Source organism: Haemaphysalis longicornis, unplaced genomic scaffold (assembly GCF_048455015.1).
Source record: "Haemaphysalis longicornis isolate Haplotype H1 unplaced genomic scaffold, Haemaphysalis longicornis Haplotype H1 scaffold_1, whole genome shotgun sequence".
Taxonomy (NCBI): domain Eukaryota; kingdom Metazoa; phylum Arthropoda; class Arachnida; order Ixodida; family Ixodidae; genus Haemaphysalis; species Haemaphysalis longicornis.
Genome location: NW_027526203.1, coordinates 357,886,509 through 357,910,826, shown reverse-complemented (window position 1 = coordinate 357,910,826; position 24,318 = coordinate 357,886,509). Strand labels below are relative to the sequence as shown.

At 48.7% G+C, this 24,318-nt stretch overlaps 1 protein-coding gene across 1 annotated transcript in view; it reads left to right on the top strand.

Annotated features, from left to right (window-relative positions):
* The first annotated feature begins 2,382 nt into the window (after nt 1-2,382).
* The window catches only part of Uif (sushi, von Willebrand factor type A, EGF and pentraxin domain-containing protein uif), a 134,140-nt gene continuing 112,204 nt past the window's right edge, over nt 2,383-24,318 (top strand). Inside the window, exon 1 of the mRNA XM_077686135.1 lies at nt 2,383-3,215. Coding sequence (XP_077542261.1) covers nt 3,102-3,215 — 114 coding nt within the window. The 5' untranslated portion in view covers nt 2,383-3,101. The remainder of the gene's footprint in view (nt 3,216-24,318) is intronic.

The window sequence follows — 24,318 nt, the reverse complement described above, 5'->3', positions numbered from 1 at the left end:
CGGACGCAGGCTGACCGCGGGCGGGCGCTTTTGTGCATGAAAGCCCAAGATTACTGCACCGCATGAGCTGTTTTGCGTCGCCTTGCAGCAAACGTCCACTCTGTAGGTCTAAGTGGCAACTTTATCCATGACATGCAGTCGACAGCGCGTTGTTACGATACTGTTATAGGATGGCCGCCACGTCCTTTGATTCTGCGGGACCATTGAAACTGATGTCGAAGGCTCGTGTCCAACTTATACTTAAAGATCTAATGTTAAGTGTTGTTTTTGCGCCATCCTAAATGTCCAGGATTTCGTCTGTACACAAGGCATACCTTTTGTTGTAACCTCGTCGACACATTGTTTTTTTATAATTGAATACGAGGTATGCCTGCTTTAAGCAAAATTTTATCCGTGAGAACGTACTTACGTCACTTCAGTTAATCGTTACCTTCATTGCCAACATAACTGTTGGAATTGTGAGACCAAAATGCCTTGAGAGTATGGCCTGCCCGGAACGTGAAACACACAAAAAAAAAAAGGACCAACAGATATATGCTCCCTATGTGTCAAAGAACGCAGTCCAGCAGGAACTGAAAGCCGGCATGTTGCCCCAAGTGATAAAATGGTCAGCCTTCCACCTCTGTAACGGCATGGCCGCGGATATCACGCATGTTTCAGACAACGGACCTTAAGCTTAGGTTTACAGTGGGTTAGAATGGGACAACTAGAGACCAGCTGAGTATTAGAGTGAGGGAAACGGGCAATTTTAGTTCCCGATATTTCTTTTTATTTTGACTTATAACGGCCAAGAAGAAAGTGAGTGGTGCATTCGTCTCTCTCTCTCTCTCTCTCTCTCTCTCTCTCTCTCTCTCTCTCTCTCTCTCTCTCTCTCTCTCTCTCTCTCTCTCTCTCTCTCTCTCTCTCTCTCTCTGTTGCAGTAGCCACAGGGATGGTACCGCGGCTTTGTCAACCTTGCGTTTGTTTTTAGAAGAGCATCGGCCAACGCCCAAGCCAGTGGTCATCCAGTGACGTCATTCAGTCACTGCGGGATATGCCGCAGGGAGTCTACCCTCCATCTTTATTTTTTCCAATTTAGCGAGCATAATTAAGCGCAGGTTAGATAAACTTTGAAAATCTTTTTTTTTTGTCGCAGCAGCCATGTGACTTTACAGCAAAGTTGTATGTCGTCTAAATGGCCTTTTAACGGAATTTCATTGCCTTTCGTTTGTACAAACGTGCCTCGACCGAAGTTAGTTTCCGAAGGAATACGGACATCGGGAATGAATATTCAAGGGCGCATTCATGCAGTGAAGGTGGTCTCTCCAAACAGCTAAATAGGTTTGGCCTGTTGTACTTCCTCCCTTTCGATGACAGCCTCTCTGTCAGGTACTTCTCGAGAGCTTATTTTCGTTCATGGTGAAAATGAAATTTCAACGAACGTAAGAGCAGCATGAACTATCCAGTGCACAGACGAACCGCAGGGAAAGACGAGGAAAAAAATTCCAGGAACTTAAGCTTCTTTAAAAAGGTATGGGGCGCAAACTCCGACAGGTAAAACAAGTGTGGAACTTGTGTTCAAGCCTACAGCGGCGTTCACTTTAAGCACCATCTTAATTCTTAAGAGCACGAGAAATCGCCACCTGGTAAACGCGTGAGCTTGCCATCTGGGCTTTTCACTTCACTTTCGTTTTGTAGTGTACAAGAACATCGGGCGCATTCCCCAACTTTAAGATAAACTGCAGTGTTCACGGAGCCTTCGATTCCTAGTTAATATTCCTAATAGCCTTACTGCGCTCAAAGTAAACCTGCGACCATCATATTTCAGGAAATGCGAGCGACATCTCTGTCTAAAATGAACTGCTCTCCATGAGATCAGAAATCCTTTAAACGTAAACGTCGTTTTATTTTTTTCGTAATGTCGGTTACTTCGTTCTGAGCAAAAAATTATTGTAAGTATATTTATATCTGCAGGAAACAAAGTACAAAAGCGCCCGTGTCTACCACGCAGCGGCTCGCGTTAAGAAGCCACAAGTAGGTTAAATTAATCCGTAGCCCTCCTTGAAGCTGGCCTCAAGGTCCGTGGGCGTCGTTTCGGGTGTAGATGTCGTAGTTTCGACTCCTCCTGTATCCACTCTACAGCGTGCAGTGCTAAAGACCGAGTCGTTTTTTGTTTTTTTCTAGTACTCAATGGGAAGAACTTAATCCACTCGTGCAGCATCTGAAGAATTGGCGTCTCTTGGATAAGCAACGGATAGACCAAGGAGCCGTTGCACAGTTGCCCGTTACTCGGACGACGTGAGCGCTTCCGACGTGCGGCGGGCGGAGAAGAAGAGAGGCATCCTGTGCCACCTCGCGAGACGTCAGCGGCGCGCACAGGAAGCCCGATATAATACACGCGCGCAGTCTGCCCAAGAAACGGGATCGCGTACACGCGCGACCGCACTCGTCGGTGCCTCCCGTTGCGTAGCCAGCGGGCCGATCCTCGGAGGAAGGCAAGAAAAAAAGCGCCGTGACCGCGCTCGGAAGCATCCCAAGAATCCCCCACGATCCCCCCTGGGCCGATCCCCTTCACCTGTGAGGGGGGCTTCGGGTGGCCCAGCGCGTCCGGAACCGAGCGCCAGGACCTCCGAGCCAGACAAAAAGCAAAAGCCGCCGAACCAGTTCACGGACCACCAATTACAGAGCAGGCCTCGCGACGGAGGGGGGCCAACTCCAAGATGGCGTCTCTTTCCCCCTCGCGAGCGGTGTCCGCTGAGAAGAAACCTGGTTTCCTACCTGGCGAAGAAGCAAAGCCCTCCTCGCCGGCGAGACGCCGACAGCCCCCTCTCCGGTGCGTCCCCCCCAGGCCGGCCCGGCTTCGCAGTCGAAGCGAGTCGTTACCCGTGGAGTAGTCGTGCCGGCGCTCTGCTGCAGCCTTGCGGATTACACGACGACGCCGCTGGGAACTTCTTTTCGGTGCCGACGCGTGGCCGGAGTGCGCGGCGGCGACAGTGTGCAGCGCAGCGTGTGGACCCAGCCATGAGCTCTGTGTGAACGGCTGTCTGGAGCACGCGCCAACCGTCCTGTCTTGTGGCCCGCATCAGGGCGCCTCGGGAGCGATCTCGCCAAACCACGACCGGATGGCGGTCAGGTGCGGCGGCAGCCAGGCCATCGGGCAGCTACGGCCACGGACATTAGGCTTAGTCCTCGTGGTCCTGGCCCTCGCCAGGGTCGGATCGGCCAACATCGACAAGGTACGTGCCGACGGCGCAATGCGCGACCGCGAGTTCTTGTCGCCTGCTTCGTGGCGTGGCTCACCAGACCAGTAACCGCAGCGAAAGCTTGGTGTGTGAGGCAAGACGCAGACGAACATAAATGGAAAGGTTGTGCACGCCAGCTATTGTGCACGCCCTTCTGCTTGTTTTTGTTTGAGTCTTGCTGCGCGAACCGTGTTATGGCATCGTGTCAGTGTCCCTGCTCGGACGCGCGTCCCTCTCCGGTGGACACGCTTGGCGGCCGAGTGTCGGCCGCTCTTTACGGGGGCGTAGATAAACGACACGAGCACTGGCCGCATGGGTGCTTCTGCCGCAAAAGTGAGCGTGGACGCATCCGCTCACGCAGAGTTAACGTCGGGGGATGAAATTAACGCGTGGCTTTCACCGGATATTCCGGCCACGAGTTCAACGGTCACCAGCCGCCACACGGTAACAAAAACACCAGTCGTTCTACTCGGTAATCCTGTGGAAACTAGAATTTCTGTACATGCTTCTCGTGCAGAAGCATATGCAGAAACGCTAGTGGACGCTACGGGGAAAACAATTCTCAGTGGTCCAAGGCGCCACGGAATTATCGGCTACGTCCAGCTACATTTGAAGGCTACAGAGGCGTGGCTTCAGGCAGGCGTACAGTTGGTTAAAACGCAGTGAACAAGTCACTTGGGCACCACGCATGATATGAGTGCGGAGAATCGGACGCGGCGAGTAAGTTTCGCTGGAAAGCATGGTTCGGCTTTCTTTGGCGCGACGTTTGCATTCGGTACAAAACAAACCACGGGAAGCCGCTCCGTTCTCCGGATCGACACAACGCTGGTGGACGGTTGAGAATTGCTTATGCAAAAGCACGGCTGTCACGAGCGTAAAGGACGGAGAAGGAAGGAAGCGCGCATTTGCACCCCGTGGACGAAGGGGGGAGGGGGGGGGGGGGAAGCACCGGTGCGATGCAACCTTGATTCTCGCCGTTTCCTGTTGGCGCCAGCCTCCGAGACCTGCTCCTCGCCGCCAGCCCGGCCGGCAGCCGCGCTTCAGCCCGCGGCCATTTCGGTACCTGTTGCGCTCTGCGGCGCGCGGCCTCAAACGAGATCGGCCGCTGGCTTTGGGGCATTGCAGTCCAACGAACCAGCGACGCAATTTAGCCCAAGCACGGCGTTGCGTAATCGGACCTACGGCTTTCCCGGAGTCACTGTATAGGCGCCTCTTCTGGGCGCATAATACGCAGATCCGTAAAAGAGAACCCGGCCACATCAAAAAGTTGTCAAACATAAAGATTTCGCGCTCCCATGCGCAAGGTTCCCCTGAGGCGACTTGAGTGTATTTTATTTACCTTTTTTAACGGGTCAGCGCCTCTTCGGCGTGAATCACCCGACTAGAGGAGCTTCCTTAATACTATTGACTTAGTGTCCCTGACGAAAAGAAAAACAAAAACATTTGATGGGCTGTAACTATATTCAGGAGGTGAAGGAACAATTCCCCAGGTGGCTTGTAGAATTCGCCTCGAACGGAACCGGCAATTACAGAAGAAAATACAGGCCTCTGCGAGGTTGGCCGGGGCCGTCACCTGGGGGTCGAGAGAACTACGAACCGACGTATGGCACATACCCATGCGGAGCATCGAGCCAGAACCTATGGGCCAATCGGTTGCAAGACAGGTCTGGAGGGTCATCTGGTGTCAAGGAAGCGGCCGCGAGCTAATACCAACATACCAACCTACGGCGCATGCCCCGCGGAGATTGGCCGGGAGCGAGTAAAAAAAGTCTGTGCGCGCAGTGCTTCGGGCGCCGGCTTACTTGCTTTCTGTCTAGCTAAGCCAGAAGATTTATGCACGATTTTTTTAAAGGGGAAGGAGATGAGGGAGTTATGTAAACACCGAAATTACGTCTATGGCTGTCGTCTGAAAAAAAAAGCAAAATAATTTAACAAACAAGATAAATTGCAGCAGAGTCGCTCGATGGAACCGAACCGAAGCACTACCGACTGAACCCCTCACGGGAGATAACTGCAAGGCGTTGAGAGGAATGCCACGTGCTTGTATAGAACGTCGTAGAGTCATAGATGCTGACATCCTGCGAAATGGAGCTGGATATAATACCACGCACCACAGAATGCGCACACGCAGGGGTGGCCCAGTCGAGTTATGTGTTATAAAAAAGACGCACGTACCACACACAACTGCCTTCGCTTGAAAACGTTGTCATGATATTCAGGTCACACAGCGATGCAGGCGCTGCAGTACTCTCGCACTGCTGGCCAGACTAGGACAGTAAGTTCGAACTTTGTGACATCAAAACGGCATCAAAACGGCATCAAAAGTGCGTCAAAACCTAAAAGTGCATCCAATCGAACGTCAAACCCTTACAGATCCAAATGGCAAACGAAAAACGAACCCATGAGACGATTTTTCGCGCACTAAGTAAACGCATTTACGAAAGATCTAAATGTATGCCGATACGTGGTTTATGAGATAAAGGTGTGCATCACGATCGATGCGTGTATTGTCTTATCTGGAACCGTTCCTTTTTCGCGATTTTCAAGTAGCCGTTTTTACACAACGGAAGCCGTGTTTCACGCCCGCGCCTTGTGTCCAGAATCGTATCAGAGCTTTCGGTCGACCAACCGGTCAATGGGGAAATGCATTAGTTTTTTGACAGGACGCCAGCGGTCCCACTAAGAAAGCTTTAAAAAATAAGTTGGAACTAAATCTGAACTGGATATTCGGCGAAATGCGAAACCGCCAGCGGATTTTAAGGATACGGGCATAACGTGGGCTCGGCAGACTCCACCGTCTTTCGACGTTATTTGCAGCAAAGGAAACACCCACACTGCCAATTATTTTTTTTTTCCTCACTGCAATAGCCTTGCAGAATACTTCTGTTGCCATTCTAGGCTAAGCCAAGACAGTACGTCAGTTTTTTTCCGGGTCGCCGAAGACCAGCAAGGAGGTCGCGCATAACACGCCTGTGACCGAATAGTGCCGGCCCAGGTTGAGTCTACGTCGTCTCGCCGTCGTGGCCGCGACGCGTGCTTTTAATTACAGCCTTCTATAAAGAGGCTATTATTCCCACTGCCCTTGGGTCAGCCAAGGAGGCGCCGGCGAATTGAGAACGTTTTTTGTCCTCTGGTCTTGACACCTTCACCCTAGATCCTCGTTCTACAGATGCACAAAGGTTAACTGCCTCGTATCATTTTTTTAAATTATTATCTCTGGTTTCTTTATGTAAGGCATACAGCAAACGAATGCGCTGCTCGATAAACAATTTGCAACATTTTTATGCGCGCTTATGACCAGATAAACCTCATATTCAAGATTCAAGTACGTGCCTTAAGATGACGGCTCACGACCTTCTCATCATAACCTCGGTGCTAGGCTAACGTTAATTACCGATCTACAGCAAATTCTGCCACACATAGAAATTTCCTCAATCTTGTGGAACTAAAATGGTTCTCACGATACTTCCTGACACAAGACCTCGCTATATTTTCCTGTTTGCACGCACATAGCTTTTTTCTTCTTCTTCTTGTTCTTCTTCTTCTTCTTGTTGTTCTTCTTCTTCTTCTCCTTCTGCAGCCACAAAGCAAAACATATTCTTGGAGGTCGATAGGACAAGGGGAGGTCCTTGCACTGTCTAATCCTACCCAGCTGTTTTCGTACTACAGCTCTCAACTTTGCTTATTTGCCATGTATTCGTATGAGAGCACGCATCCAAGTCACGGAAACTTATTTTGTTTGCGAGGTCCTTGTTTCAATAATTTTACTTACAGGCACACTATTTTACATTTTTTATCATGAATTCAGCGCACCTCGAATATAATTTGCCACTACAAGGATGTTCGCAGATCACAGCTCGCTGACGGAAAATATAAAAAGTAACGGTAACGAAGTGTCAGCGCCACTGATCGAATACGATAACAAAAAGGCTGCTTACAGCGATACGTGTACAAGCACTGCGTGTGCTAATAAACTTTAATCTGCACGTACTTTTGGCTTCGTACTTTGTTTTGCGTGTGACATCTGTTAATATCCAACAGCGGCACTGAGACGAGCGCGCCTAGCCGCAACAAATGACTGTGTTTCAAGGTCGATTTCAAGTGCGGTTCAAGCAAATGGCAGTAAAGCCTCATAACTGTCATTGAAAGAACAGCCCTTGAAATTCCTTACGCTGGTATTGAACACCCAGAAACAACTGACCTCAGTTCGAGCTTAATTAGCAGTAACAGGCTAACGGTAGTGTGCGGCCTTCCCGACTTTGTGCACCTCAGTAGAAAGAAAGCAATATTTTCCACCTAAAACAATAACGAAAAGTTCTGTCTTACGTGTTTTTGAAGTTAAGTTGCGCTTGTTGTGATCACAGAGACGGAAAAAACGTACAGTTTCACTAGAAGACGGCGCAAGTGTACGTTTTTTTCCCGTGTCCGTCTCTGTGACCACAACAAGCGCAACTTACCTTCAAAGCATGTTACACCAAGTAGCCCGACATCAAGCTTTACTGATCTGTCTTACGGCTTGTGTTTTCATAGTACACGTATAAAAAGGTGTGACTTATCGCTTTGTTGTTTTTACCTTTACGTGAACCTTATCTTACCTCGGGATATTACCTCGGGATATGAATTTGCAGGTTCTATGGCAGAGCCCTACGACGGGTGTTTTGGTGTTAGGGTGTCAGCGTTTGCTTCGGGGCAGATCTTCGCCGGCGAGCATTCCCTTCTTGTTCAAGTGGCACCTTCGATCAGTGGAAGTCGAAGTTTAAGAAACACTCAAATTGTTCCCTGCAGCCACTGCGCCTCATCTGCTTCGTCCTGCGGTCACTGTCATGAGGCATCATTTGTTCACACGTCGGACCTACACGCGCTCCTAACCCTACAGTTCTACAGTATGCCTCCGTTCAGGCATCCATTTCTGGAAGCAGCCTCCATACGTCTACCGTTCGTTGTTCGCATGGAGGTGGTTGTTCGGCTATTGATTACTGTCGCTCCCCGGGAAACAACACAACTTGTCTTAGCCACACTATAACAATGGTTGTTCTGCTACAGGCATAGACATATGACGCAACACATGATGGCTGATAAGAAAGCTTCTTCGAAGAGGTCTGCTATTACGTCCGCTGTGCGGTTCAACGCAAAACATTTTAGTGTGAAAATCCGGCACTCGGTTGATCTTGTCAGCTATGCTCTGTAAACGCTACTCCGTACCGAAAAGCTTTGAGTGAACGTGCGAGTGTAGGTATGCAGCCGACATAGAGGCACGTAGGATGCTTACAAACCAAGCATATCGAAGACGGCAGTGCCAGTGAACAGCGCTCGATAACCTTGCACGTGCCTGAACCCAGCTCAGTGGGTTTACGCCTGTTGTCCACTGCAAGCATTATCAGTGTGCACAACGCTGAGCTTCGTACGTGCTCCCCAGCTAACTTAAATCATGGTGTGAGGTTTTACGACGCGGATGCACTTGTATGTAAATTTGCAACAAGTTTTTGATGCGCCCAGAGAGAGAGAGAGAGAGAGAGAGAGAGAGAGAGAGAGAGAGAGAGAATTTGCCGTACGTCTTGCGGGGAATAAGTCCGCATATTTGCTGCCCTTTTCAAATGAAACAAGTTCTGACTAAAATCACTGGTCTTCAATGGAAAGATTGCCAGCGTTGCTTTCGCCTACGCAAGGTATAGCGGCAGCAGGTTGCTTAAATTATACATCAAAGCCTCGACTTCAGTATGTCCATTGCTTCACATTCGTCGAAATACCGCGGAGGCGGGCATATTTCCTTCCTTTTTTCATTCCCTTCGTGACACATCCGGGGGCCGGAAGTAGGATTCATGGCTCGAGCAAAGCCCCAGAAGGCTTCAGTACCAGCGACGTAGGGCGTGTGGCTCTATATGAATACAGTGCGCTTGCTCACTGATGCACGTTGTCTCGTCAGGCTACGCTCCGTAGAAAGAAGGGGAGTTTAGTATCGCGTAACACGGGTTGCAATGCGGGGGCATAAACGAAGTGCATTCGAGTGGGCGGAGTTCAAGGTGACGCTGCTATCGGCTGAGTCCCGTTCATTCTGTTCAACTTCGCGGGGACATGCTGGCATTCATCCAAGCATCCCGTCCACACGCGCGCGAGAAAAGGGGCGCGCTTGGACTTGCTCCGCATATTTCCGGCTACCCCCTCACACCGGAGCTTCGTTCGCGTTATAAATTAGCGATAATGAAGGGTTCGCTTCAGGCGGCCAATTTTTTATTGACAAGAAAACGACGTAGCGTGACGGAGCCTAAATTCCGCAGCGCCGAGGTGATTTGTCTTGCCTGACGGGGCCGTAATTGCGAGCCAAGCAAAACCAGAAACGCTGTCCTCGAATCTGGGAGTGCCCCCGGAGACCGCTCTACTTCCCGGATGCGCCAGCCAGCAAGTTCATGACCGAGAAGGCAAGAAGAAAATGCCGATAAGGAACGGGACGAGCCCAACGGCTCTTTATTAGGTTACCGCGCGGCAGCTTTGGTGAATCACCCCGCAGGAATTTTACTTTATTTTTCCTCCGCATGCCGAGCTCTGTTCCGCTAGGGAGGCATCGCTTCTGCCCGCGAAGCTCGCGTTTCCATGCACGGTCGGGTATCGGCGCGACGTGAGCAACGTCCGGTCGGCCTTGTCGCATTTTCACGTCATTTGCGCGAAAGTTTTGCAGCATTATTCATCCTGTGCACGAGGTTCTTGTCTGGACACCCCGTTCTAGTGACTTGTTTATGTTAACCATGAAGGGCAAGACCTTATAAGGATGAAATTCAAGGAACCCAGAAAAAAAGTTTTAGGCGGTCAAGTTCCTGCTAGCACTGGTGGCAGGGCTCATGCATGCCAGCATTTTTTCCCCGCGAAAGAAACCATTGGAGTATTCGAAGTAAAACCTAGAAAGCCCAAAATACTAGCGCTGTTTTAAGTAAAAATACGAAAGCACACGTTGGGTTTATTTTTATGAAAACATTAAAAAATGGGTGGCAAAATGACATTGAAGAGACGCTAGATGAAGCACTACTGCGAGAAGAAAGAAAAAGACGCTATCTGATGCTGTCGACCCCAGCGGAGACGATAGCACGCTCGGCTGGCTTAAACCGCATAGATCCAGCCTAATCCACATATTTTCTGTTTAACTGAGAAAAAAATGAAAACGTAGGAAACTGCCGCGCGCAACCGCTGCCCGCATGAGCCGCACTGCTGGCGTGGTCCGGACAACAAGGTAGCCCGAACCGCTGCTGCTTGGGGCTCTGTTACACTGTTCGGCGCTTTCAGTATATACGGTCGTTTCTTGTTTGACTTAATTTTAATTTTTCTACTTGCCCACGCGTCTTCATTCTATCTGTCCAGGAACGTCTCTACGTACGTTGAAGCTCGTGAAAATAAACTCATACTGATCTTAGCATACAGACTCGCTTTATCCAACGAGAATAAAACTTCTGCCAAACGCGTAGATTTATGTGCATTTATGCACAAAGTGCAATCGCTTAGTGTAACTCGGTCAGATTCAGGCGGCAAGCGTGAATGGCACTCGCTGATATGAACGCACTCGTTATATGTAAAGTGCGTTTACAGAACTCACTTCAGCCAGCCCGGCCAGTCGAAGGAGTATAGCCTCGTCAACAGGTGTCCAGAAATCGTGAAATGCAACGCAGAATGACTCGTGCTGAAGGGACTGTGACTTACGCGAAATATTAATTATAAATGTATTTCTGCTTTATTTTAACAAAAATCGAAGTAGCGATGAGAAACAAGAAAATAATACCACACCCAAAAACTTGGTTTATGGGGACCATTCTCTGCAGCATTCGCGCAGGAGGCCTTTTGGTTATGTTCCCGTTTCTGCAATTCGTTTTATAACCCATGCGTATCGATGATTCTGCTTCGATGCCTATGCATGCTGCTGCGATGGGCTGTACAGCCAATAACAGAGAGGAGATAACTGCCTCAGTTCAGTCACCGTCCAGACTTTGACTCGGGCGAGGCACCGATTGCTACGTTGGATGTGCTGTGCGGTGCTGAACTCCTCTTCTTTTTGCGTGTACTTTTTCTTCGCTTGTGGCCCTATGAAGTTGTGTGAAGCACCGACTGTTGTGCAGCTCGAGTTTCTTGAGCGTAGTGGTGCTTCGGAAATGGCAGTGAGCCTGGAGAGCATGCATTCATGGAACTGGGAGGAGAGCAAAACGTGAATAAATGGCGCAGCCAGCGCCAAGTTTCCGGAAAATCGCACGCTGTACCTGGGCCGAGCACAGCGCTGCATAAAGTGTATAAACTGGTGACTGGGCGCCATCTTTATTGCTGAGGAGAGGCTTGGCGTGTATATATATATATATATATATATATATATATATATATATATATATATATATATATATATATATATATATATATATATATATTGCATCCGAGGTAGCGTTCATGTAATTTGTCCCTACAATCACCTTTCAGCCGCGGCAGCTGAGATGAAGTAAGTTGCGCAACACTGCTCATCAGTGTGTCTAAGCGGAAAATTAAATGTCACTTTGACAACGACATTATTTGCGCGGGAGATGGTCTCACGCGCGCATTACTACGCGACTAGAGCGTGCATTTTGCGTTCGTTCAATTTTCTATGACGTAGTCGGCCGCGCAACTTGTTCAAAATGCTTTCGTTGCTTTTAAATGCTACGCACTTGTCTCAACTTTCAGTGCAAAATTGTCCACCATAACTTGCGTTCGTAGGATTGGTTAACACAGTGGAGTGTTTAAATTGTTTCTCACGCCATAATTTACACACACTGATTTATATTTCGCGGAATCTTCGCGTCAGCTATTGTCACGGCCAAGGATACATCTTCCGTCGTTTAGCGGCGCGCAGGCTAAGTGTCATTCGGGAAGTCCAAATACATTTGGTGTAATTTGCGTGTTTTATAGTGGTATAACCATCACTCACCGCAAGTGTTCTTGCGCGTTTGTATACTCATATGCTTCGCATCCCCTGAGAAACCCTACGGAGGATACGTTCTTTTGTATGAAACTTTTGTACAATCCGCTCTTCTGCGAGAGGTTCCGATCGAGTAAATGGCAATGTCGTCTCTCGTTACCAGGTTACTATATCCATTCCGGCAAGCGACTATCCCGTGTGTGCACTGAAGCTCTTCTCTGCCGCAGCGAACATGTTTACATTTTCAAACCTGTGTAGAGTTCTGAAAGATGTTACATGCTCACTCAGGCCGCCACAATCGGCCCGACTTAAATCACGTGGTTTTACCCTTCCCCTTGCTCAAGTTGGCGCGCTCTGTGTTTTTAGCGCCTGTTATCGCGCACGCCAATTATTTCTCCGTGATATTAGACACGCGTTTTGCATCTGATGCGCCTTGTCACGATATTTAGCAAACCGAAATTGTTCATCGAACAAATGTTCAGTTAGACAAATACTCCTCACGAGTTATTTCTACTTCTTATCTTAGGATATCGCCATTGTTTATGCCGCAAGCGAGGAAAAAGAGCCGCTTATTTCCCACAGCCAACGCTCGTGGCACGCGTCTGTATACGGTGGCGAGGCTCCCATTTGCCGGTTCACTTCAGCCAGAAACTGCGACCTAGATTCTTAATGGCCACCGTAGCGGCCAGTCAGGTGGGCCCCAACGTGTAGAACAAGCAGCAAAATGACTGCGCCCTGTCGCCTTGCGAGGAGACAACGCACCGCGAATGTTTCTGATTTCCTCGTCAGCAATGCCGCCCTTCGAAACTCTCGTTAACCATCTATTTCCAGACCTCCGATCCGACTCATCCAGAATTTTAATCATAGAATCACGCCTGACCCGAAGACCAATTTCAACATAAAGTACGTGTGTCAGGGCACATAGCCATCGTCCAACTCCCTTTTCTGCAAATAAGTTGTTTTTTTCCAAAATGTGAAGAATACCGAAACCTAAACTAAGCTAAATTTGGGTGTAACAAATAGTACTTGTAAAGAGCGTTCATACGAAAAGCCGTTCAGAACAAAATGAGCCAAATATACACAAACACGAACTCAAAGGGGTTATTTCGATTCGAAAACGAGCCAAGTACGCGACCTGTCCCGATCAAAATGAGCCAAATACACTCAACCCATGTGCAGGCCTCGTGATCGTGCAGCCAACATGGCCATCGCTTCTCCACTTCGCGCCTGCACCTCTTGCCTTGTTTTGCTGTTTTCTGACGAGTTTACCTGTTTCACGTGGAAGACGACGGTAACGAAGAGATTGGTGGCCAGTCCGCTCCTAGAAGAAGAAGTGCTCCTAGGCTACGTAGCGCACAATGAGCGCGAAACGTACCACTGCCTAAATGCGCGCACAAGAAGAAAACGTTCAAGTGAGCACTTGTTTCGCCACCTACAGCAGGACGCTTCAGGGAAAAATTTATAGGACTTCTGAAAAAAAAAAAAAAAACCGTGGTGCTTTTATTTTCATGTTTTGCACTTCTGTACGTTACTCCTTAAACAATTGGGAGAATCATAGAAGCAGCATAAAGGGTTGAAGTATTTTTCCGGCGTTTTCAGGAGATTCCAAAATAAAGAAAGGGCAACTGACGAACAGGAAGAGTGCGGATGTTGCCAAGGAGACTTCTGTCCATATTTAGTCCTGGTCTCGGCACCCAGTGATCTCTGTTCCAGTGCAGCAAGCAATTGCAGCTAGAAAATGACAGTCACGTTACTACTTTAATGCATATTAGTTCAAAACGTCCTCAGGTAATACTTTTCGAGCCATTTATCACTAGCAAGGACCTCTGCAATAAACTTCTTATTCAAAATGGGTCAAATCCTGCGTATCACATCTATGTGTTGCTGATCCATACTTTACGAGCACCTACCTAACAAAGTAATACAGCCACATTTCTAATTCAGTGCTCACATAAAATTCTTTTCTGCCTTCTACACCATGGCAGAAAATTATTTCAGTAGGGGCCACCGTTATTTCTATAACAAAAAACAGCGTTTTTCTCAATTTTATCTAAAGTGGACTCAGCTAATTTTTCAAACAAACAAACAAAAAACTCCTGAAATGCGGTTTGACGCCGCTCCCGTTCTTTCGATGGCCATGTAGAGGGGGCTGTGGGCTTCTGTCAAGCTGCTTCTTCCGGCAACTTTTACCTACAGTCTCCTACATCCTTTGATTGGAAATAAAAGCACTATAAGCACTTTTAAGGCGCGCCATCCCGCTCCTCTGTGACGGGGAGGGGAGGCCGCTGGATTACCTGGACATGTAAAATTACCTGGACATGTAAGCACTATAGTGAACGCGAAAGCACTAGTGCACCATTGACGAACGTGCCACCTCATTATCATCATCATCCTTATTCCCTTGCGTCCTTTTTTAATTCCATCCGATAGTATGCCTGGGAGCCTTGGCCAAATGCCCTTGTTGGGGCTGTATCTATGCGTTTAGCAAAAGCGTGCTTTATTGATATATTCTTTCCCCTGTTTTATTTTATTTTTTGACCCATCGGCAATTTTGTGTGCCGTCTTTGACCACGACAAAACCGGATTTTTGCCTTACCGAGTTAACTAATGCTCTCGCATTTTAATGCGCTTGGACGCGAAAGCATAACAGAAGCGTAGGGGTACTGAAATAACTGAGCAGATACATTAAGCACTTGATGTTTCCTTGCACCATCGGTTTTCCATGGCGACATGAAAAAAAAAAAAAATCATTGTCGTGCAAAGATGATCCGCGGTTGCTCCGCGTGATGTTTCATTAAAGAGCAGACCAGCGAACAACGTATGCACCGCTTCGTTTACTAAGATGCTTTCAGTCCCTTCACTGGTTGAGGCAGGCTCTTTTGCATCATTCCGTTTTGAATTATAGTTCACCACCATCATCATCATCTACTTCCCTCTTGTCTCCAATGCAGGACGGTGGTTTAAACTTTCTGAGATTTCGGGGTTGGCAACCACTCCGTTCGCGGGCGTTCCGAATTGCTCCGAAACTTTCGTATTTCGTCCCTCAATCCGGTTCTAGGTCTGACCTAATTCGTTTGCCGTCCTTTGGTATAGCCACCCCGCCAAACGGATGGTCCACCGGTTGTACGTCATTCGCAATACATGATCTGACCGTCAGACGCATATTAGCACATCCGCGATTTACGTTGTGCGTACAGGAATGTGGCTTCCCTCGCTTCCTCTTTTTATCAACCTTACTTTCACAACGCGTTTTCTCGCCTTTTTCTGGCGCCTCGGTTTCGCCCCTCAATGGCGAGCGCCAACCGATTCGTGCAGCCTTCTCAGGAATCGCGGTTGCTGTGGGTAAAGAAAATAACACCTCGGCAGTAGAAGGTAGCACAGCCCGCGTACCGCCGCTATCGAGTCAGCGGCCGCAGCGGCTACGGCCGGGGTGTGATGGTTCATCAACTGTTCGAGCCAGCTAGGAGCGATGACCTGCGCCGCGGGCGCTTCTAGCTGGAGGCGGCCCTCACGCCTAACGTGTACAACGCCGAAAAGATGAAAGGAGCCAGCCGTGCGCTTTTTTTCCTTCTTTTGCCCGTCTCTCTTTTTCTAGACTAGCGAGAGAGAGAGAGAGATGTTGCCTGATGGCGGTAGACGTCAGGAGCGCCCTGCCTGCATTGGCCGCGGGGGAAAGAGGGAAACGTATCTTGCGCAGCTTCACCTCCCCACTCCATCTCTCGTGAATACGTGCCTCCTCCGTGGCCGTGAGGAGAGGTCGTGCCGCCAGAGGAGCCGTCGCGAAGCGGAGTAATATGCCTCCACGAGATGTACACAGCCGACCTGGCTGCGCAGCTAGCTAGAAAGAAATATGGGATCCCTTACCCGGCCCGACCGGGAAGGGAGAATGCGACTGACGGCGCTCCCGCCGCTTTACTCACCCATACTATTATACGGTCTCGGGTGCAATCATAAAAGAAGCCATTCGGAGCTGCGCAGCAGGCTATACTAATAGCGGCAGGGTGGTCCCAGCGCAGTGCGGCCGGTATACGAGAGGAGCGCTGCGGGTAGGGGGCTAGAAAGCTCCATACGAGGCATGGCTCACAGTACGGTTGACCGCGCGTACGGTCCCCAGTCTGTTCGTGTGCGAAAACGGAGAGTTATAGCAGACCGAAGAACCGGTCCCGGTGCAGTACCCGCTAATCGCCCAAGGCCACTGCGCGTGTGCATTGGTTGTGCGCACGCGCAGTGGCGTTGACCGTGTGCATGGGGCCCTACGGTGGTCCGTCTGATGTGTGAAGATAGCACAAAAAATGCTGACTTCAAGCCCTTAAACGGCCATTGCAGGTTTCGGGGCTGTTCAGATAGCGGGAATTTTCGTCTCGTCGCGTTTACTTCCTTTCCTCGACGAAGTTGGTGTTTGGACCATTCGCTTACCCGTACTGCAGACAGGCTTAGAGAAGTGCCCCTTTACAGGCGGGAAGCACCGTTCTGAAAATGAGCTGCAGTGATGTCGCCAGTTCAAGGAAAACTAGAAGCGCTCTGGTATCCGTTGTGTTCGTTGCTTTGAACACTGAGTTTCATGAATGCGTTGTAAAACTGCCGCTAAGCGAGAACTGCGTCTTAGCAAAAAAAAAAAAAAAAAAAAACAGGCATGTGGCGAGCAGCTTAGTTCGGCAAGCCAAATTTGACGAAGTCATCGTTACGTTTTCGGTATGGCATAACGCTGGCCCGTACAACCTGCTCCGACCCGTTTTCTTGCTTCCCGGAGGCAGTGGAACTCTACATCTGGTATGGCTGCGTTTCACTCGGCGACAGTAAGCGCACTGCAAATATTGATGCACGATATAAACCGATTCACTCACCCCCCTCCTCTCTCTCTCTCTCTCTCTCTCTCTCTCTCTCTCTCTCTCTATATATATATATATATATATATATATATATATATATATATATATATATATATATATATATATATATATATGAATGACACATAAAAATTATACCTGTGGTGGCGCCTAGGGCCGACCCGGACTGTAGTGATCTGGAACTGCTGCAAGTACACATGCGGCTCTTCCAACCCGCTCGCTAAAATTGTAGCTTTTTTTTTCTGCGTTGTAAACTGAGAGGGTCGATCCCCGCCACGTTTTGTCATTCTTACAGGGACAGAAAAAAAAAACTCAGTGGCAATTTCAATCGTGTGTGAAGTTTAAGGCAAAAGGAGCAGCTGCGCGAATACGGTTATCGAAGGAGCGGGCGTAATGCCAATCGCGCTTTCTTACGTGAAAGCGCTTCCAGATGCGAAAAATTGCGCCCCCACTTGCATCCACCCGAGCCATGTGGCGCCAGCAGTGAAGAACGCATCACGCAGGATTTGGGGTGGGATATAAGGACGTCCTTTGAACATTAATGGCGTTCTCCCATTCACGGTCTCGGACTCACAGAGGGTAGTCCGAGGATTCTCGCCATAGGAACATATATGTGAAAGACGAATGTCGGACTGCTTTTCGGGGTGCCCTCGGTGAGTTCGGGACTGATAATTGATGAGGCCCAGGAGCCCTAGAATTTTGCCCCGCTCCCGACGTCCGTGAGGAGCTCAAGAAGACGCAGGACGGGATTCCGTTCATCACGAGGGACATAAATGCGGGGAGCGGACTGAGTAGAGGGATCATGTCGCACTCTTCGTGCTGGCCGGACACTTAAACGGACATATTTAGAGGAACCACGAAGACAAAAAGATTGGTTCATTAAATAGACTGCTTTGTCCCAATAATAATGATACCAATTTTATCGCAAACGTCAAAAAAATCGACATATTGAAGAAAGCATATGAAGTAGTGCCAACTCACCAACAACTTTCTCGCCCAGCCCTTTTGATGTCACACGGATTTTTTAGTGCGATTGTCTACCACCGACCAAAGGCAGCGCCAACAAACATGCCAACATTGCAGTGGTGCCTCTATACTTAGTTTTATTTGGACGTGCCACTTGGAGGCTGACATAAAATTAACGCGCTCATAACTGTGTTTTTAGAACGTTCCCTGAGTCAATGCTAACACGAAATTTAAAAGTGTTCTGATAAGTCGTAGCTTTTTTGTTTTGTGTGAAGACAACGTCTGTCGAGGTCGGAATGACATTGAGTGAGCTAGCGAAGGGTAGCTGTTTTAAGTAAAACAAAGTTATATTTTGTCTTCATGTTCCCTTTCATACTGATTTTTATACTTTCACTAATGCGTCGCGAGTTATTCCTTTAACTATTTTTCCCGCCAGTCAGGTGTACCATTGTTGCAGTGAATTTTCGCCCCTCTCTCTTGCTCTGACTCTGGGTTAAACATATAATGAGGCCTAAATGCACCCTACAAGGCCACTACCGCAGTGGGTTTCCAACCTGGTCACTGAACGAATTCGGTGCGTCTTAACGTTCACGAGTTACAACCCTGTCAAAGTAGCTACTACAGCTCGTCGTTACGGTGGCCGAAAATAGAAAGGAACCTTTTCAACCTACATACACACTAATCTCTCCAAAACGGCTTCAAGGGACCCCACGTTGTTGCGAAGGCAGGCAAGACGAAGAGCCATACTCTCCGCGCTCAAGCGTGCACTTGCAAGACCACGACGTAGTTCAGTGGCCAAATAGTAAACCCGAAACTCGCTGCGGGGGCCTCATCCACTTCGTGAAACGTAGCTATCAAGCTCATTAGGAGGAAAAGGTGCACTTCAGCAGCGTCGCTTTGCGGTGCCGCTCGGCGCTTGGCCCCAATTTTTATCGTCGCGAACGCGCGGGGCGAACGAGAAAGTTGAACGCGCGACGACCCCGGTGGTTTAGCGGGGCGGACGCGTGCGACGCCAGCGAGCAGCAAAGCCACGGCAGCTCCACAGCTGAGACGGAAAGAAGTCGGGCGGGACCGAGCGTACACCGCCAAGGCTGCCCGCCCGTCGCATGGCGGCTGTTGTTGCGCTACACGCGTGTGCAAAGGATCGCTGCGCACGGACCACGCCCAGCACCGCCGCCGCCGCCGGTTGTGTCAGAGATAAGAGAGCCACCCCGCGGTGTTATAATTGCACGAACGATGACAAGCTTCACATTCCTCTTTCTCTCAGGAGCAATAACAACAAAACACGTGGGTAAAGTACGACCTGAGAAACCGAACCGCCGAAGAAAAGTACTGCGGAAACGAAGTAACGGCCAGGCCTTCCCCCGTGTAAAGGGTGCTGGCACTTAATTTAAGGGTGGCACTTCTCGGATTTGTGGGACTCCCGCAAGCAAGCACATTCAGTTGGCAAGCAACCTTGCTAACCGCCAAACGAAGATTTTCATCTGCTCCGTCTTCGTCCAACGATTTCAGACACTCAACGATCTGCCGAAATCTCAGCTTATGCTCGTGACGCACTTCTCGCAAATTTCTTTTCTGCGACTGGCTTGTTATGCCGCGCACTATTCGTTTCGCTTGATTTCCTTCCAGCGCCTGTACGCACTGCATCAACTAAAATAAAAACTCAACAGAGTTCCATTACATTTCAGTCGCGGAAAGTGTGTTAACTGGAGCAGGGCGGCCTTTGCAAAGCGGCAGGCGCTAACAAGTACCATATTCCACAGCAGCATGTATCAACCTGCTTTTGTTTTACTTTTTACAGCGAAGCTGTGAATGGCTAGGGTTCCGTGCATTTCTGTTCTCCGTCAGTAAAACCCCGAGAGCAAAAACGCCCCGCGGCAAAGCCAACTTCTTCGCGAATGCTCGGCAGAAAACGACTGCAACCCTTGTTTTCTCAAGCAACCGCCCCCCACCCCCCTCCCCCGAAATTACATGAAAATGGGACGCCAAGATGACTCTACCACCACTCCAAGTTTCATTTACTTGCCGTTATTAGTTAGTTCACAGTGAACACGTAAACGTCAATGCATGGATATCTATGGGGCTAGTATGGCTACAGAAAACGGCTGCAACTCTTCCTGTACCAAAACTTTTCCCAAAACAATTATATAACAATTGGCCGCTAAAACAACTCTATCATTACTCCGAGTTTCATTTACTCGTCGTAACTAGTTAGTTAAAAGTTCAGTTGCAAAATTTGCAGAATTCCCGTCTGCTGTCAAGACATTGTCGTCTACGGAGGCAGCATGCGTACTGCCATGGTTACAGAAAGCGGCTGTAACTCTCGTTTTATCGAAACTATCCAAAAACAAATATAAAGAGAATTGGCCACTAAGACGGCTTGAACATTGAAGATAACATGAGATACATAACTCAATATAGTTATGAGCCTATATATCTTCGCTGGTCTTCCCTCTTCACAGCAGTAGAAATGTCCGAATTACTTCCCGAAGCATTTTTGTTCTTAACCTTCTATATGGGACACCTTATGCCCAAATAGTATATTATTTTTTTTTTTTTAGAAAATGTACACAAACACAGCTTTCTTGCGGAGCAAACACCATACTCGTGCCGGAAACATAGGGGGACCCTGTTGTACTCCCCCTGCAACGTATTCCAAATTTCTGTTTTAAAACAAGTTTGGAAAGAAACTGCTGTTCCCAACCTTCCAACGTCAATTTCCGATTCTCCAAATATTTCGCGGCCTCAAGAGTGTCATTTCAAGCTAAAGGGCGTTCGAGTTGGCCTTTCGCTTAGTTTTGTTGGGATTTCAGCGATAAAAATCTTTGATGACCAATGCAAAAAAATCATGCACCCCTCCGTCTAACGACGACGATGGTTGAACACAAAGCTTTCTCGTGACGGATTCTTTGGTTGGCCAATCCCACACTGCAAGTATGTGCTACTCTGGAGGTGCGCACCACTTTTCTAGAATACCCACAGCAACTCTAAGGTGTGCACTCCGTTGGCCTGACGTTTGGGTTTGGGGTGTACGCCGGGAATTGGTACCTGCAGATTGACGTACGCTTCGGCCTAGTCGGAATGATGCAATCGTATAGACGCCGGCTTCATAAAGCGAGGGACCTGCAGGTTCGATTCCGGCCACGGGAAGCGTTTTTTTTTTTTCTTTCTTTCACATCATGACCCACTTGATTCACCATCATCGTCAGTGAAAGTTGGCTTTCCTGCAGGGCGTGTTGGCGCACAACGGCATCAGTGAGGATGCTAAAACTTCGCTTTACAAATACAGCAGGAATTTTCCTATGTTGGATGTCTTCAAATGCGAATCATTCTTTCGCGTGCGAGAATTACTCGCGATTAAATCACAGGCAAGCACAGGCAAAAATCCCTGGACGCTTACACGAAGGAAACGCCGTAGTACGGGTACGGCTAGTTGGAGCAACGCGAGAGTTGTGGGAATACGGTCCACGTTATCACTTATATGCTTCCCCGCCATGCTACTGCCTGCGCTGTGGTGCACCCTTTACAGACGAGGGGCGATAAACGGCTCCGCGTAAGAGACTTGATAGTCGTAGCCGGCCAGTCAAAAACCACAAAGACGCCACAAAATGCCTCGCAATAAAATGACGCGATAATAGCAAAGAAGACTGTCAATGGCGTATCTGCTGGGTGGAGCCAGTAGCAAAGTACTGATTTCTTCTAGACCCAGAGACACTTTCACGCTGCTTGCAAGCGCGATGGAAAAGAAGAGAGTTTTAGATCACGTTTCATCAGTCCCTGCTCGGGTCCCCTCTAGGAAAAATTGTGAAGGCAAAAACGACAAGCGAAAAATCCGGTAATGCAGCGCATTATTACTGCGAGAGCATTAAATGACCCATTGTGTGAAAAAGCCGGCGACCGTTGTTGGCGTCTGGGACAGAACAACGGCTCCTTGAGGAGCGCGCTGCTAGGCAACGAAGCGCCACGTGGAAAGCGCAGAGTCGTGGCTGTGGCTGTGAGTGCGTTATTTGGCGGTCTATCAAGCACGCTATCCGCTGTCCTAGCCCAACGGCGCAACAGGCACAATTACTCACAGCGCAAAACTAAAAGAAACACTCGGATGCGCTAAATTGGACATTGATGCTTTCACATTCACAACACATTAAAGGTGCACAAGTGTTCCTAAGGATTTTTTATTTTTTTTACCCACAAGAAAATTATTTTGAAAAGGCGTTGTTCACTGATATATTCCCCCTCACCGGCTATACTGGTGCGTGTCGACGTGACTACTAACTGCTATACCCTACACTCCAAGGCAATACCGTGGTTCAGCTTGACACAACTCCCTCGATTGAGCGATCCATGCAGCCAGCAATGAAATTTGGTGAATGACCATGTCGAGCACACGATTTGACTCAAAAGATCGGCCAGCGCTGTGGCATGTCGCCATGCAAGCACAGCGTTCTGCATTACGCAATGCCTCAGCGCAGATTATATTTTTGAGTCAAATGGCATGCACACTGCTGTCATTCGCCGAAATTGCTTTCTTTCGCGGCATAGATTGGCCGCTTGAGTGCATTGCGATGAAGCTGAATTACGTGCCTTACACTCTATAGAGCCGCAAAGGACGCTTTTTCTCGTTTAAAAAAATCTAGTCATAATATTTACCCATTTTTGTTTTGTTCTAAGTTACATGACGCATACAAATACTCGCCAACTGACGTATATGACATATGCCTTTCTAAAATATTCACTGTGGTTATGCTGGTTATAGAATTTTGGTGCGTCTTGATGAAAGGGTGTCAAGAGATGTCAATGTTCCGTCTTGGGCAGTCTACGTTGAAACGCTTGACAAGACGCCTCACTTGGCGAAGCTATCACGCCATCAACTAATAACAACGCAATGCGTGTGATGCAGATCGCGATAATCATCACGTTGTTAGCATGCTTTTGATAGTTCTTATTTAACGTTGCCGCATGCGGCAACGTTAAATAACAACTATCAAAAGCATGCTAACAACGTGATGATTGTTAGCATGCTAACAAAATCATGCTAATAACGCCATAGCTGCAGCTATGGCGCTACACAATTACCTTTGCGTCGTCTGTCAGCCATTTGAGCTTAAACTGAGGCTTGCACGGAATTCTCGGCAGCAATATAAGTTTTCTTGGCTCTTAGCTTACTGGCTTTACACACAAAACGATCGCTTAGCAGTAAGTAATGCCAAAAGGCCCAAGAAAAGAGTAAGGCACGCAGCTCGTGTGAGCTGAGATTTAGTATGGAGGCCGCAAGCCTTTTTCTCCATAAAAAAGTACGGACGTAGCAATGCACGTTTGCACAAGCCCAGCTCGGTATTGCGGCGCGCGCAGTATGCATGTTTCCGCGTGTTTCCGTTACAGCGCATACTGTGGACAGCATAGTGAAGCCATGAAAAGCTCCGAACACGATGATGCCGAGGTTGCCGCGCACGGCCGCTGACGTCACAATGCCGCAAGTGTCACTCCGGGAGCCTTTTATATCGCGCAGCGGCTTCTGTTCGCCTCAGTGATGGCATAAAATCAGCGTGTACGACGTCTGTGCTGGCCCCTCCCCTTCACGCTTTCTCGTCCATATCGGGGGATAAAGGGAGGCGTTGACGTGTTTTACTCTAGTTCATCATTAACCTGCCTCCTTTATTTATTTATACCAAGAGGGAAAAGGAGGATGCAGCGGTGTGATTCAGAGCGCGGCGCTTAACGAAAGTATAATTCCGTGCCAGAGAGTGCCAGAGGCCAGACAGTGCCAGAGGCGCTGTCTCGCGACACTCCAAAGGCGCATGCCAGCCAGAGGTGTGTAAGATATGACTTCGTAGAGAACGAAGCCTTTGGATAACCCTGGATAGCTAAAGGCGCCAATCCGTGGAGCCGCTTCAGCATCTTGGGCCTCGTAAACTTCGCGTCGCCTCGGTTTCGCCTCTAACGATATCACATCCTGTCTTCCAGCCAATTGTCGAAAGGCGTCCAAGCCGTTTATTAGACCATAGCACCTTATCGTCATCCACTCGCGTGGATGGCAAACACCCTTATTTTCACCACGCTTTTCTCATTCGGTGCCTTCGGATTTGCCGGACGGAGAGACTGCCATATAGCACTCAAACGCGGGGCAGGTTGAGAGCTGCCCTTGCTTTGTTGTGCTTTCTTTGCTTCGGTATGTTCCAGAAAACCCCCTTCGCCTGTTGGTTCTCGTCAACCACTCTCCGGTGGCTTGCGGTGCTTCCGACTAAAAGCAAGAACGTCGTATTGCCATGGTCCCCTTACCCCTGCCTCTGCCCCTATTGGCGGCTGGAAAAGGCTTCACTAGCGTCGAAAACAGAAAATGATACACGTAAGCCCGTATCGTCACAGA